The sequence below is a fragment of the Natator depressus genome, chromosome 8, assembly GCF_965152275.1.
Source record: "Natator depressus isolate rNatDep1 chromosome 8, rNatDep2.hap1, whole genome shotgun sequence".
In the NCBI taxonomy this organism is placed as follows: Eukaryota; Metazoa; Chordata; order Testudines; family Cheloniidae; genus Natator; species Natator depressus.
Genome location: NC_134241.1, coordinates 97,078,479 through 97,095,697, shown reverse-complemented (window position 1 = coordinate 97,095,697; position 17,219 = coordinate 97,078,479). Strand labels below are relative to the sequence as shown.

The following is a 17,219-nucleotide window of genomic DNA, read 5'->3' as shown; positions in this document are numbered from 1 at the left end:
ACAGTAGAGGCTCCCACTTTAGAGCATAGGGAGTTATTTCCCGTTTATGACAATTAAATGTGTAAAAACAAAAAAAAGAAAAAGAAAAAATGATTACAACTAATAAAAGGATAAAAGGGTATCAGATATGTGAACAGTTTGTTTCCTAAAACTTAAGACATTTTACTTAAATTATTAAGTATTAATTCCAGAAGCAACAATTAAGTGGACAGAGAAAAAAAATTTGTGTAGCTATTGGGCATAATATTTTATTCAGAATTTTTGTTTAAATTTAATTTTTGTTTAAAAAGCTAATATGCAAAACTGACGGTTAAATAATATCTGCAGCTGGACATTCACTGATGAGTTCAGAGTTACAGTTCAACAGCCCTCCAACTTTGCAGAAAGTAGTAGTAATAACCATAGAACACAACCACTACATTTTAATATGGTGCTAATTTACATTAATCTTCCTAATATTATAATTTCACAAAAACAGAAACTTTAAAAAAACAACAACAACAACAAAAGGACAGCAACTCTTCTTGATCTTTTCTATTTTGAAAAGCAGCAAAGAACTGTGTAAAAGACGTCTTTGGTGAATGATAAAATCTTTCTTTGCAGAAGAAAATGAATAAATCAGAGGATAAAAAGAGGGAATAGGGGAGGAATGAGTGAGAACACCAATGGAAAGGCTGAAGGAGAAAATAAGAAAGAGGAGAAAAAATAAAAAGACCCCAAAAGGAAGGGAAAAGAGAAAAAGAAGAGGAAAGGATCTTAGAAAACAAGAGACAAATTTGATCCAAGGGAAAGAAGATGATACACATAGATGACTACCAAGTTGTTAGCATGAATCAGGACTGGGTGATCCTAGATTTGATTTTAAAAAGGGCTACGTCCACAGACCCTGGCGTTTGAGAAGTTTGATCTGTAGCTTGTTCTCTCTCTCTCTTTTGGTTCCTTGAGTCAACAGTTGTTGAAATGTGAGCCAAATACTAAAGCTATGTCTACACTACCACTTTTAGTGGTATAACTCATGCCGCTCAGGGCTATGGAAAAAAAATACCCCTTTTAATGACATAAGTTACACCGACAGAAATGCTGGTGTGGACAGCTCTATGTCGTCGGGAGACGATCTCCCGCCGACATAGCTACTGCTGCTCATTGGGAGTGGTTTAATTATATTGACAGAAGAGCTATCTCCCATCCGCATAGAGCAGCCATACGGGAGATCTTACAGCAGCACAGCTGCACCGGTGCCGCTGTAAGGTCTGTAATGTAGACATGGCCTTAGACTGGCAGCTATAGTGATGGCTTTTCACTGGAGTTCCCAAAGAGGAACCTTTTCCGAAGGGCAGTTTCTGCTACAAACTAGTCTGAGAAATTGGGAGAGCGCCTTGGTAATCTGTTCCCCTCAGGGTAGGACTATACCTGCATGGAGGCTCATGTGGGTTCCCACTTGAATGTTAGTTTATCAGAGGGGTAGCCGTGTTAGTCTGTATCCACAAAAACAACGAGGAGTCTGGTGGCACCTTAAAGACTAACAGAATTATTTGGGCATAAGCTTTCGTGGGTAAAAAACCCACTTCTTCAGATGCATGGAGTGAAAATTAGTTTATCACAGAAGCCCAACTATGCTGTGAGGATTCTCCTCTGGCACTCTCCCAGAATGAGCCATGCCAATTGTTTAGCCACCATGACAGAGGGTAACCAGAGAACTTTTCTCCACATTGACTGGTTCCTGTGAAGAGCTACAGTCTCTTCTGGAAAACTTAGTGGACTGAGAACTTCAAAAGGATTGTTTGTGTCTGCAGTACTGCTTGCATTCCTTCTGGTTCAGCCCAATCAGAATAAATCTTCTTGGACTATCCTCTGCCATGACTCTATCTAGCAATTCTCCATTTATTCTTCTTTCCTATATTGTAGGAGGTGCACAGAAGTGAACACAACATACTAGGTGATGGCTCTCCATGATGTGATGCCTCTGCAGTTGAAAACTGGGAGGGGGAAGAGGAAGGTTGTTTGGTGTATTTATTTACATGCTATACTACATTGCCAGCTCATATTGAACCTGCTATCCACTATCATCCCTACACATCTTTTGGCATTCCAAGTATCTCAGAAATATCTGCATCTTGAATTATTTCCCCAATATTTGTAGAGTTGATGTAAGGTTTGGTCCAAATCCAAAAAATAGTGATCAAAATTTATGGTTAGCAAATTGTTTGGCTAAATCTTCCATGTATGATGAAAGATTATCATTGTAATTCATTAGCAAATTACAGACTTTGTAAACAGGCAGTCACAGATTTGGCTTTATATCAACCATTTTAGACCAGCTGGGTAGAAATACACACAACCCTGGAAAACAGAAAATGAAGTGTTCTTTCATTTTTAATTCACTTGAAACTTTGAAGAAAAATAATCGTTCTATTTAAATAGGTCAATATTCAAGACTTTTTGCAAATCATTCAATTTTACCTTAAGTACATATACGTTATATTAGGGCTGTCAAACTATTAAAAAAATTAATCGTGATTAATCACAAGATTAAATAAAATACGATTAACTGCTGTTTTAATCACACCGTTTAAAAAAATAGAATGCCATTTAAATATTTTTGAATTTTTCTACAATTTTCAAATATATTGATTTTAGTTACAACACAGAATACCAAGTGTACTGTGCCCACTTTACATTATTTTTTATTACAAAGATTTGTACTATAAAAAAGATAAAACAGAAGAAATAGTATTTTCAATTCACCTCATACAAGTACTGTAGTGCAATTTCTTAATCACGGAAGTGCAATTTACAAATGTAAAAAAAAAAATTCTACATAACTGCACTCAAAAATAAAACAATATAAAACTTTAGAGTCCACAAGTCCACTCAGTCCTACTTCTTGTTCAGCCAATCGCTAACAAAAACCAGTTTGTTTACATTTATGGGAGATAATTCTGTGTCCTTTGTATTTACACCTGAACATGAGACCAGGCATTCACATGGCACTGTTGTTGCCAGCATTGCAAGGTACTGACACGCCAGATATGCTAACCATTTGTATGACCCTTTGTGCTTCGACCACCATTCCAGAGGACATGCTTCCATGCTGATGACAGCTTCTGCTCAATAATGATCCAAAGCAGTGTGGACTGACACACATTCATTTTCATCAAACTTCTGTTAGTGGCATCTGACTCAGGTGATTTTCTTTTTTGGTGGTTCGGGCTCTCGTGTTTCTGCATCAGAAAATTGCTTTTTTAAGACTTCTGACAGCATATTCCACAGCTCATTCCTCTCAAATTTTGGAAAGCACTTGAGATTCTTAAACCTTGGGTGGGAGAGCTGTAGCTATCTTTAGAAATCTCACATTGGTACTTTCTTTGTGTTGTGTCAAATCTGCAGTGAAAGTGTTCTTAAAACGAACAACGTGCCGGGTCGGCATACAAGATTGCCATAACATGAAATATATAGCAGAATGCAGGTAAAACCACAGAGCTGGAGACATACAATTCTCCCACAAGGAATTCAGTCACAAATTTCATTAACTGATTTTTTTTTTTTTAAAACAAGTGTCATCAGCATAGAAGTATGTCCTCTGGAATGGTGGTTGAAGCATAAAGGGTCATACAAATGGTTAGCATATCTGGCATGTCAACACCTTGCAATGCTGGCTACAACAGTGCCATGCCAACGCCTGGTTTCACATTCAGCTGACATTGTAAATAAGAAGAGGGAAGCTTTATCTCCCGTAAACGTAAACAAACTCGTTTGTCTTAGTGATTGGCTGAACAAGAAGTAGGACTGAGTGGACTTGTAGGCTCTAAAGTTTTACATTGTTTTATTTTTGAGTGCAGTTACGTAACAAAAAATAATTCTACATTTGTAAATTGCACTTTCGTGATTAAGAGATTGCACTACGGTACTTGTATGAGGTGAATTGAAAAATATTTCTTTTGTTTGTCTTTTACAGTGCAAATCTTTGTAACCAAAGATAATATAAAGTGAGTACTGTACACTTTGTTTTCTGTGTTGTAATTGAAATCAATATATTTGAAAATGTAGAAAAACATCCAAAATATTTATAATACATTTAAATTGGTATTCTATTCTTGTTTAACAGTGGAATTAAAACTGCGATTAATCACTATTAATTTTTTTAATCGAGGTAAGTGATTAACTCAAAACAAATTAAGTTAACTGCAACTGACAGCCCTATTTTATATAATTTAGGAACATAGGAACTATCTAACTGTTAAGTTTACTTTAGTTGCATAATGAATTTTATAAGCAAAGATGTAACAAGATTAAAAATCACTTCTTCACATAGTCAAAACAATGTCTTAGACAAGTATTAGACTTTTAAATCATATCACTGTCATAGTAAGAGTATTCTAATAATTCTTCTAAATAAGCCTAAAAACTAATGCTCTGGCTATTCACAAGATACAATAATATCAACATTCCTGTCCTGAGCTTTTCTAGTCTACTAAGATGACCCTGTACAAAGATGCTTGTTTTGGCTATGTCTACTTTGCTTAAGCTACAAGGCCATGTAGGGGGACAGCTGCATTTGGGAGCAACTTAAAACAAATTTCATCTTGGTGGCACCTAATCCAGAGCCTGGTACAAGCAGCATGGAAAAGTCAGTGTCAAAATTAAACAATGCAGGCTTTTCTAGGAACAGATGCTTTTTCCTTGCAGCTGTAAAAACCTTAAAACAATCCTGTACCCCTCTGTCTGGTCACGCAACTACCACAAAGCAAGGCATAAATTTTGCCACTTATTGCAAATGTTTGCTGTGAGCTTTTATAGTGCTTTTTAAAAAAACAGTAACAGGGATTTATTGAGGGTGATTATGAGACTATTTTACACCTTGAATGAGTGCAGGGTTCTTCAATTTATGCCCAGGATTCTTGATGTATTAACAAAGGAATAATTTTTATGTTAATATTGTATGTACCACTTTACAAAAAATAGGAGTACAGCACTTTTCAAAGATAAAAATCATAACAAGTGGCTTTATTTATAGAGGTAGTAAGCATTTTCGCACTGAATATAATGCACTGGCAAAAGTATAATTTTTAACAGCATTTTCATGGTATTTATTAGGTATTAATTCATGATAACTGAATAAACATTTTGCATAATGATCAGCTAATGTTATAATGTAGTACATTATAATAGTTTATTAAGACATAGGCTGCTTCAGTAATATATCATGCCTCTAGAAATATGGATTATAAATAAATTAAGTAAGTGCCACCTCACATGCTGGAACCTCCAAAAACAGTACATTGTTTTAAGTTCTTTAGCATGTTTCTATGGTGTCAATGGATTAATATTTTTAACATGGATATAAACAAACTGCCCTTCATTATTGAAAAATCTTCTGTAACTCAACAAACAGAAGTAAGCCATCAAACTCCTAGCTCAGTAAGTAATTTATAGTGTCATCATCCCAGGTCTGTTCTATATTAGCTGCAGATTTTTCTTTTATGCTATTTTTATTGTGTATAAAGTGACTAACTAGCTTTACACAGATAGACTATTTTAAAGTATTTTCTAACAAAAACAATACTCTCAAATTGTTCATTCTTTTCTTTGTTACTAAAGTTTAAAAACAAAAACAAAAAACATTTCCAGCGCCTAACTTTTCTAGCATTAGCACCTCACTATTTAAAAGTGTAACTGGGTTGTTTGATGGAAAAATGTTGCTTTATGCCTAGAATAATTTGAATAAATAAAACTGACTGTATGAAACAATATTGCAATTCATTTTTTCATTTTTTTACATATTTCTAAATTATAAAATCATAGGAATTATATTTTTTTAACCAACATACATGCAGAACAGGGAAACGTTATATTTTATACTGCAGTGCACACTGAAATACAAGCTAAAAATAAATAAATCACAATTTTAAAAAATCCTTGCGAAAACAGTGCCAGCACTTAGCTTTTTGGTTTATGATTCATGTTGATGTAATGTGTATATATATATATATATATATATATATATATATATATATATATATATATATATATTTTTTTACAGTATTGTACGTAACATTATTTTGCTATTCTGAATGACAAGAGCTGGAACTGTAGGTGCTTCATATGCTCTAAATTGTGGCTGCTTACATTTTCTTGTCATTTCATGCTAACATCTTCTCAATAGCTAGCATTATGCCAGGAGTCTTGCCCAAAAATACATTAACTCTTTGAAAGTAAGCTATAGCAAATACCCATAAAACAAAATTACAGTACTGAATTACTTTTTTAATTTGAGTGGTTTACAACCACTCAGTTTGCTAAATTAGGGCCTGATCCAAAAAACTTTTAGCATCATGAGTTGTCTTAAATTACATGAGTAAACCCATTCACTTCAATATGATTACTTGTGAGCGTAAGGACAACTCACATGATAGAGCATTTGCAGGATATGATTTCTCATAAATTGATATTTTATTCTTTTGAGGGTGTCCCTGAACTCCAGTCCCCATTTATGGGCTATATAAATATATACACATACACACACACACAAAAACTACAAGTGTTCACAAACCAAAAGCTAACAGATGTGTGACTTCTAATTAGTTATAATAATCTGTGCCTCAATGCTATTGGAACAAGCCTGTCTCTTTTCTTTGGAAATTAAATAGCTTTCTTTGGAGTTTTAAACTCTCAGGGTACTTCAAAGCCTATGTTAAAAAAAAAACTGCTTTGATTAAAATTTTAGACATCTACAGTGATAACTTTATGAAAGGAAAATATTAAATTATAATTATCCTAAACAGACACAGTCTTGTGAAACTAACCCTACATTCATATTAAAATACAAAGGATTGACTATAATGAATTTGATTCATCCTTACACACAAAGCTTTACCACAGTAAACTCAGTCAACTGTTGCTCTTGCTTTTATATTCATAGTAGTTAAATAGCGCACTTTAAAACAAAAAAAACTCCAATTGGCTTTTCATACATCCACCCTCCCCAAAAATAACGCACTTGAAAAACCCAAATGATATGAAAAGGCTTCAAGCCCTCTTTTCTCCCTTTCATAGCACTTTTTTAGCACTTTTTTTTATTTCTGTTTGCAGTAATCTGCCTTTCACTTTCTCATTGCTACAGAACAAACGAGGAGGCTCAGCACTTTGAAAAGGGGGCTCAATGTGTAATGGGTCCACTAGAATTAATTTAGTTGCACCAAATCCATTGAGCACTGAGGTTTTTTTCTCGTCTCAAATCATTTTGAGTCGGACGCAGCCCCCAGCCTTTGTAATTCTAGTAAAGCACTTAAAGTGCACAGTAGGTGTTCATCAGGACCATCTGGTCAAAAGCAAAACAAGCTGCTGATTTTGCCTTTGAATAGAATGAAGCAAGTGTGAATTAGTCTCTTCAATTAGCACTATTACAACCTGTCAAGTGCATATTGTAAAACAGGACTATTACAGTATTGGTCACCAGTGCAATTATTTACTCTCTGCCTTTTCTTGCATATAAAAATGTCCATGTTTATTAGTTTCTGATAACTGAAAATGGTTTCTTTAAAGCTATGCATTTCCAAACCACTAAAATACAAATTACAGATTATCAAACATATTCTGTCAGCAATATGTTGTTTCATAATTAGTAGAGAAGTAAAATAATGCCCTTCATCTTATAAGCTTTGTTTCTGCAGCTCAAAAAAGAAAAGGGATAACGGTTGTATAGATTTGCCTCTACAATCACTTAAAACCAGAACTATTTCCAAAACCAATTTTAAATGTCTAATAAAGCTGTCACTTTCAAACAGGTACACAGTGGATATTTTTTACACTGTCATTTCCTAAGGGACTCCTTTCTCATATAACGTGTAACATGTGACCGTTTTACAAAATGATTAACACCAATTTATTCAGCTGACACAGCTTGATTTAACAAATATGTTATTATTCTTCAAAAGTTAATAAGGCCACAGGAATACTTTAGAAAACACAAGTCAGATTTGCCTTAACAAAAATCTGATTAAGGGTGAAATTTATGACTCTTTAGTTTTTAAGAAGAATCTTTTTTATTCTTGCCAATGTGTAATTATGCTTTTAAGTGTCAAAAACATTAACTTGATATATGTTGCTTGTTCATTATTACACAACCTCAGGATAATACAGTAAAGGATGCTTTAGAACTATGTGCTGTAATATTAAATTATCCAGTGTATATTAAAGTCAATTTGTTATTTAACTCATTTCTTTCACAAACAAAAACTCAGTTTTAATAAATATAACAAATGAAATTAAAAATACTCAACTTGGACTCAATATCATAGTAAGACCCTTTTTAATTTCTTGGATAATAAGTAAGTTATTGGCCGATCCCAGGAATATAGAATATATGTGCATTGCCCACTGGGTATTAACAGTTGATTATAATAGTTAATGATCTAGTATATTAGCATTAAAATAATTTACTTAAATATTTAAACAAAGCAAGTAAGAATTTTGACACTAATAAAATGTTTTATGAAAAGTAAACTAGTTTTTAATAGTTGTAACATCAAACAAGTATTAGGACATCTTGATGTCTGAATCAACCTTGTGCTAACTTATGCCATAATTATTTAGCAGCAATATTAATATGATCAATATGATTGATATATCCAGTTCATGTTCCTCATGCTAATTTCTGATCTTTACTATGAGTTGTTCTCACTCAAACAGTTGGTTTGAAAATTATTTCATAAAACATCAAAACACAAAAAGAAAATGAAAAAGAAAACAGTGCAAGAATTCCCTTCTGTTGGAGTAACTATTTTTCTGCACACAGAAAGGACTCCTACCACGTCTATATTTATTGGTGTTATATAGATTCCTTTAATGACGTCTCTGTCTATATTGTATGGTTTCATTTGTGTATGTTTTTTGGCATCTATCCATTAACAACTAAAGTTAAAAAACAAAGGGGCACAAAGAATTTTAAATAGTGGCAGTAGTTTACTGTCAATACACAATTATGTTTTTAGCAATACAAGCCAAACACACCACAGAAAATTCCAATGACAACGTATATGTTTTAAAGTATTAAAACTACAGATAAATGTGATTGAAGCTCATCAATTTGAAGACAGCTGCAATCAACATATCTCAGCTACTCTGTTAAATATTATGTTCCAGAGCCTCTGCACAAGCTCAGATCAACGAACCTGAATGAGTGACAATATGAAGTTAATGTACCAGAGGACAGTGTGGACTGTCAGAGATGGCTAATAATAACTATAGCTACTTATGCTTTTGGTGCTCTTGGAAACATTGTTTTCCTACACCATCTTACCCATTCTAGTCTTTGGGCAGAAAAGAACAGACTACCTGTTAAAGGTGGTAAGATACTAACCAGCTACCCTCACTCAGATTAATTTATTGGCTAAAGAAACTGACTAGGGAGCAGCTGCAGGCATGCAAAGGAAGCTTTTATTTAGGAATCTATCCTCTTTGCATTTTATATGTAGATCTCATGTTCTACCAGGAATCACAATGCCTCATATACATTGTGCCTGGTACTCTGGTCTGATATTTCCAGCAGTAAAAACACACCAACACAGATCTTTTTTCAGAAGGCCTTAAGGTTTCTGCACATTTTATATTCTTCATCCTTTAATGGCCACAGCTTGTGTACACTAGGTGCTTCTTTTCTAGCCCTGCACACCAGGAATCACATTAGGCATCAAAGCCCAATAGAGTCAATAATATAGATAAATACAAACCATTACACAAAAGTTATTGAAAGTCTATTCTTTTTAAAGGAAATGTTTCTGATTAAAAAATTCTTTTCATTTTTCTATACTGTTCATCTTTTTTAAAAACTGTGAAGTGTGTACGTGTGTTTCATAATCAGTCAGAAAAAGAAAACAATCCTCAAAACCACAAAATTTGCCACCAAAACTGAGGCAGCTTTCATTTATGAACCCTGTGTGGGCTGTTCCACCTGAGATGAGAATACAAATGTGTTTTTTAGGACAAATTTTAAGTTTCTTCCTTTAAAGATATAAGAACCTCCCTGCCTCTCCTTGAGTAGCATGCCCACAATGTGAGATACATAGAGAATCTCAGATGGAAGGATTAACTTCATTTTAGAGAAACATCATCACAATTTAAACACCTCTGTTTAAAGAAAATAGAAGAAATCAGATTCTTGGTGACAGACGCTAAACACAGTGCACATTGAATGTAGCTATGTCTTAGTCCAGTCTTAGTAATCCCTATGCATTCAACTATAGACCCATTTATCTTTGTCACCCCTTGTCTCAAAATTCATACTACTTTTAACTTCCAACGGCTGATAACATCTAAAAGTTATCACAGCACCATTCAAAAAAAAAAAAACCAACAAAAATATTTAAACATTCTCTGATTTTAGAGAATTCTCACCTCCTTTTCTTAGAGATTTCACTATATAGTACAACGAGAAGTCAGTATTTTAATGTAAGATTGTGAATTTAGAACCACTAAACAGATGACACAAAAACTGTTGATTGCCACATAAAAATGTCATCAGATTACGAAAATAAAATCAAGATTTTTTTTGATACACTATCTGGTCAGGACTCATTTAATGGAGCAATTTTACAAGAACACACACATGTTTGAAACCTGTGACACAGATTAATTTGCAATTTTGGCTAACGGTATCATTAAGTTTCCAAGTTAACAATTCTCTTCCCGGTTACTTAAATAAATAAACAAACAAAACAAACACACACACACACACCCCCTTCCAAACAACATCTCTCACACATCTAAAAAGATAGAATTAAAACTGGAACTATTTTTAAACCATCCCTACGGCCTGGTGATCCCACATCAAATATAGCCGATATTCAGTTTTAGCACTATTAATTCCTAATTAAATCTTACAATGTAAGTGGTTGGAGATGTGTGGAAAAATCCCCAAACTTACAAATGGATACAAACCAGCCCCTGAAATCCAAACACCCAGATATTTTGGACAGTATATAAGGGAGTGAGTATGGATCCAGATCTGAACTTTGTGACTCAAGTCCATCTCTACTGCAAACTTATCTGCCCAATTGTTTCTAGGAGGAAAATATATATATAAAATAGCAATGTTCCATGAAATAACCATTTCTTCAATTTTTAGATGCTTTGTAACGTACGTTCTAAAAGGAATCAGCGCAGAGCTGAAACTAGAGTGTATCTAGTAAAGCTTGGTAGTTAACCAACAGATTTACCCTAACTCACTGCAAAAATATTCATGACATGGTTTTAAAATGTTATGTGAAAAATAGCCTGGAAAAGATATTTACTGCTTTCAAGTCACTGCAGCATTAAAATATATTTAACAAGCCAAACAACTGGCCCTGGAGAGACAGTTGCATACAACTGTGGCAAGCAATGGAACATTTATAGAATTTTAAATATTTCTTTTAATAATTGATGTAGTCATTTTGAATCTTTCTGCATAGGATATCAGATGTGAGTAGATTGCATTAACACTGCTTAAACATTTCAACTTGTCAGAATGGCCAACTCGATTTCTGAAATATTTGCAGTATTTTCCCATCGAAACAGTAATAAAGGTAAAATAAATATATGCCACTGCTTTATAATCACTGAACATTAATGAATATTTTATGTCTTTTTAAATCTCCCTGTTTAATTTAAAAGGGTGAAATTAAGTCTCCTTCCTGCAATATGCCAATTATCTGTAAATCAAACAATAACTTGGCCATTATACTCCTTTTTGCTAATATACAAGAAGCTAATTTGAACACACTGAATGGCATTTTTAGATAATAATTGAATAGTCCTTCCTGCCCTCTTGTGGTAGACAATTGCAACTTGCGTAAAGCATTTCAGCTACCACAAAAATATACCAAAAAGTAAGTAAACTATTAATTTGTTAATGTGTGAATGAGGAAAAAAAGTGAAAAATAAATCTTCCAACAGCCTTGGGAGAAAAAAAAAAAATCACTGATCCCCCAAAAAAGAAAAAAAAAAAATTACTACACAAGGCAACTAAGGTCATCAATTGCTTGTTACAATTCTCATTATATGCTAAAAGTATAAAATAATTAATAATTTGAGAGTTAGCACCCAAAACAAGCCTCTGATTTTGCAATTCGATCAATGTGAGCAGATCTTTCCATGCATACAAATCCCTATCAATTGCAATGGGGCTCTGTGTAGATTTAAAGTGACCACCCATTTAGATCCAATTGTACGCTCTTCTGCAGGCTTCTTAAAGTAAGAAGGTCTTGAGTTATATTTTTCACTTTGACTTTAATGCATTTGGTTTTGCTCAGGAATTGCATGGATAATTTTATGCATCATATATGAAGCATTACCAAAGAGCATTACTTAAGTACAGTAGCGTAGCGTGAGACAGAGACACTTGTGGTGGTTTATATGAGAATCCTGAATTATAATATTCTTTTTTAAATTGAATTGCTTTTATGTAACAATACTGTAACAAGTTAGAAATAATCCTGTCATTATCCATAGACAAAATAACTTCCGTGAACATAAAAATATCCAATATCTCATAGTCACTATATCAGGTCTCTGGCTCCTTCTTCAGGCTCAGTAGAAGCCAGTGAAGAAATTATAACGTGTTAACATTTTGTGTAGACAGACAAAAACAGTACAAGAAACAGCTAATATATATGTGATTAACCGCTTTTTAGGTGTTGGCAATTTTATTAAAAAATTAAAATTAAAAAAGCACAAATCCACAATCATAAATTACCAGCCATCTTCAAATTAAGCAGTTTTATTTATAAGTCCAAAAGTTCATCCCCCCAAGAAGTTGTGTTGCAGCAGCGTGTTAATTATATTAAAAATCCATTTTCAAAGGGGAAAAAAATATGTATGAGAGGGATGACATTTGTATGTTATGTTCCAGACAAGGGAATTTAAAATGACCCAACTAGAGATGTCATGAAAAATAGTATTAATAATGATGGAAATGATTAAGGCCCCTTTACCGTAAGGGTGTGGGTTACTGCTCCTGTAATATTACAGACCTTAGATTATGCTCTTTAGGGTAGGAATTTATAAGAAAATGTATCAAATTTTAGAAACTTGAATGGGAAAAAAACCTCAAACCGAAGAAAAACATATTTAAATTGGAAATAAAATATTTCCATCTTCAGAATTCCCACCAGGAAATATGAAGGATTCATACATGTTAGAATACACTTGCCAGATTCTTATAAATGGGTTGTACGCTGGATGTCACGTGAAGTGAGGTAGTTGGCAATAATATTTTGCTGTAGAAGAGAATTAAGAAACCAGACAAGGGTTTCCCGTTTTAAAATTGGAAGGGCAAGACGCATAACAGAGACTACCTTTGTTTCTAGGGAACATCACTCCAGCACTGTTCTTTGCAACACCACCCCCTGCTGGCCATTCTATGGAACAACAGGATATCAGTTGTACAAAAAACCCACTTCGCTCCCAACCTAGACAGAGTGAAGGAAACAGAATAACAGGCAGTTGTACTTTAAAAAAAAAAAGGGGGGGGGGGCAGGTGGCTGGGAGAGAGCAAGCTAAAAGGAAAGCAAGAGAAAGCATGTCACTGGATTAAAAATAAAGTATACCTGGACTATAACTAGCTTTCCTCCTCACTCTTCAATAATTGCTTTCATAATAAACATTATTCATCTATTTTTCTATTAAAGTGTAAACTGTGTTAGAAAATCTATTTCTTTTAAATATGTTGAATATGAAATTTCTTAAAACCTTTCTAGGTCTAGGCAGTTAGTTTATCTACAGTAATCTTTGAGGATCAAGTTAATTAAAACTAAAAAATGAATAATCAAACATGAAGAAGTTTCCAACCAGAACATATAAGCCCTCTTTAACAAAGTTGACATTAGCTATAATGAGCTACATTTATTCTTCAGCTGTGACACAGAACTCACCTCCTGAATGGTACTGCTTCCTGAGAAGTTGAGGTTGTACTCCCGCTGGACTTCTCGATGGGTGATGATCAGCATGAAGTTTTGATTTAATGACTCCTGCAGGGCACTGAAATGGTTGGAAGAAAAACAAGAAAATCAGGGATGAGCATGTTCTAGCTTGCTTTACAGTTAGTTGCAAAAACCCCAGGAGTACCCTAAACTCCACACAGACAAGTCTAGGCACAATGTTATCATCTCTCTTTTTGCTCCTAAAGGCAAGAAAACATACTGAGAATGACCAAAGGGAGCTAACCTGTTAACTCCTTCTCTACTAAGGTGTCTGCAACCTCAAAGGCTACGTTCTGCTAGTAAGAATTTTCAAAATTGAGAGTCATATGCTATTACCACAAACAGATACATTTATCACATATATTTTTGAATTAATATTGGGCTGGCATGTATATGTAACTATATCCAGCCAAGACATCGAACTACAATGTGCATTCACCACTGATTTTAAAAAAGGAGTACTTGTGGCACCTTAGAGACTAACAAATTTATTTGAGCATAAGATTTCGTGAGCTACAGCTCACTTCATTGGATGCATGCTCACGAAAGCTTATGCTCAAATAAATTTGTTAGTCTCTAAGGTGCCACAAGTACTTCTTTTCTTTTTGCGGATACAGACTAACACGGCTGCTACTCTGAAACCACTGATTTTAAGTATACCAAGACAAATTTTGCTCTTCAGCAGCGCTGCCTGTAGTGTAAATCAGGCAAAAATTGTATGAATACACAACGACCAGACAGGAAAAAATAGCCAGTGAGAGATTTCTCAGTGTGAAGCACCAAGCATTAAAACAAATACCTGGCATATCATCTAGTCAGTACTAACAATGTGCTCTACCAAACTTTTTAAATGTACCATAAAATACTTGCAAATTCTTAAGCAAAAAATAAATAATAATAATCATAATCTTCACTGATATGTGGACTAAATAAAACCACCACACAATAATTACTGTATTAACCATGTTATCACATAAAATGGATGTATTTAAAGCGCTTCTGTTGTCTCTGAAGTTTTTATGGATTTGAAAAATATCCCCTTTACTTAAAATGGGGAACAATGTTGGAATTCACAATCTCTTTCAAAACAGAAGAAAATTTCTGAGTGAAACCACTATAGGAAACATCACAGCATACAGCACATTAGAATCTCAGTGCAATATTATGTTGGTTTGATCTCTTCTAAGAGCTTTGGAAGGAAACCGTGTTTATTTGCTTTTTTAATTTTCTCCTCCTGCTAATAAGTGACTGAATTTAGAAAACAGCCTAAATAATAAGAATAAAAAAAACTTACTAATGCTTATGTACTGGTACTGCCATAACAAGTGATAATCACAGGAAACTTGGAACAGAATGGAAAGTATAGACATACATCATGTAAAACAATTTCCATATTAAGTATGCAACTTTTTTGTTTTGCTTTTGACACTGTTCTATGCCATTAGACCTTCACATTTTGCCATGATCACATTTTATTTCTAACTTTCAAAAAAAGTCTTCCTCTAAAATCATCTCTTGAGAAGTATCAGTCATTTCTGTTCTTCCAGCATGCCGAGAGATTAATACAAATATATATATTTTTGAAACTAATAATTCTTGATACAGTGTTCTAATACTACCCACCAATTTAGCTACAGGGGTAGGAGCCAATCTCACAAATCTATTCATTCAAGAAGTCCCTACACATGCAAGTAGTTCTATTGACTACAATATTCCAGGTCACCGAACTTGCCTGTGTTGTGAGACAGACTCAGTTGCCCAGGCTCATGGGAACAACATCCTGGAGACTCACTGAAAATGTCAATGAGATTCCTTGCAAGCCACACCTAACAAATATATGTAATTGATTCTGACAATCTCAAATTAGCCATGGAAGAAATTTAAAGGGAATATGCAGTCCAAAGCAGTCCCTTCCCAGATGACCTCTGGAATGGCTCTGCCAGTGAGAAACTTTTGAGGACACAGCTAAGGTTGATACCTTTCATTTTGTTTCTGTCTAGGAGATAACAATGGGTTAGAAAAATAAGTATCTCCTGGTTAAAAAAGCCGTAACATATGGGTGTAGTGTTTCTTGTATCTTATTCTGGATAAAAACTATGGACAATATTGTAAAAATGGGTGCTAAAAGCTAGACTCCTAAATCCATATTTAGGCATCTAAATAAATGCCCTGATTTTCAAAGGTTTGAGCAGTTCCTCAGCACTTCTGAGAACCTGAGAGATCTCCCAGTTGACTGCTAGATTCAATTTTGCCAGTATTTTGTATTTATTCTAGTTCAGTTCTACACAATTTTATAAAATTCATTCAATGTTTCCCATTAGGCAAGATCTTTTTAAAGTATAAAGGATTTTCTACCAAAAAAATCTCAGAGTTTTAGATGGATAGATATGACACATGGTAATTAACATTTCCATTTTAAATTTTCAGATTTATACAAGCTCATGTCAACAGAAGTCCAAATTTACTGTAATTACAGATTATTTACATTAACACAAAATAAGAAATCAGTATGTAAATTTAATGTTTGTTGTAGCTAATGCAGCAGGAGATGGCAGATTAGGTTCAAGCAGCAATCAGTTAGAAAATCTGGCTAACATGTAAATGAGCAGAAGCCCTTATGTTTACATTCTATTGCATTTTAAACGTCAGGATTTTAAAACTGTCTCATGAGCAGATGTGAAAATAAAACATTAATCTTACCATTATTATTGAAGCTTTTAAAGTAACTAAAGCAAGCTCTAGCTCCTATCCAGCTAAACAGACAATACTAATAATTGCAGTTGCAGATTACATCATTCTTAATTAACACTCTGCTACAGTTGTTAACATACACCAAGACACCATGTCACAATCACCACTGCTCTGTAACAATCTTAAAATCGCAGTTGAAGAATTGGCCTATTACTCTGTTGGTACTTTTTATTTCCTATCCAGACACGTGATTAAATTGCTCAGATAAATTAGAATGTGTACTAGAGGAAATACAGCATTTTCAACAATCTCTTGAAGAAACCAGATTTTTTTTTAAAAAAATCCACATGGCCAAGCAGCTTTTATCTGTTATGGTTCAGTAAGTTAAAAACAAAACATTACAAACGTTTAAGTAGTTCACAGAACACTTTGCGATAAAACGCCAGACTTCTGTTCACTAGGGTGGCAACCTGCTGAATCCAGTCTGCAGGGCATTCACAAAGATGGCCTGGCAGTGAATATGTGGGGGGGAAGGGAAGAAGGACAGGATGCTTGGGGCCACATGAAGTCTTG

General features: G+C 34.1%; 1 protein-coding gene across 1 annotated transcript in view; it reads right to left on the bottom strand.

Annotated features, from left to right (window-relative positions):
- FAF1 (Fas associated factor 1) overlaps nt 1–17,219 on the bottom strand; it is a 301,930-nt gene that overhangs the window by 173,778 nt on the left and 110,933 nt on the right. Inside the window, exon 7 of the mRNA XM_074961760.1 lies at nt 13,908–14,013. Coding sequence (XP_074817861.1) covers nt 13,908–14,013 — 106 coding nt within the window. The remainder of the gene's footprint in view (nt 1–13,907; nt 14,014–17,219) is intronic.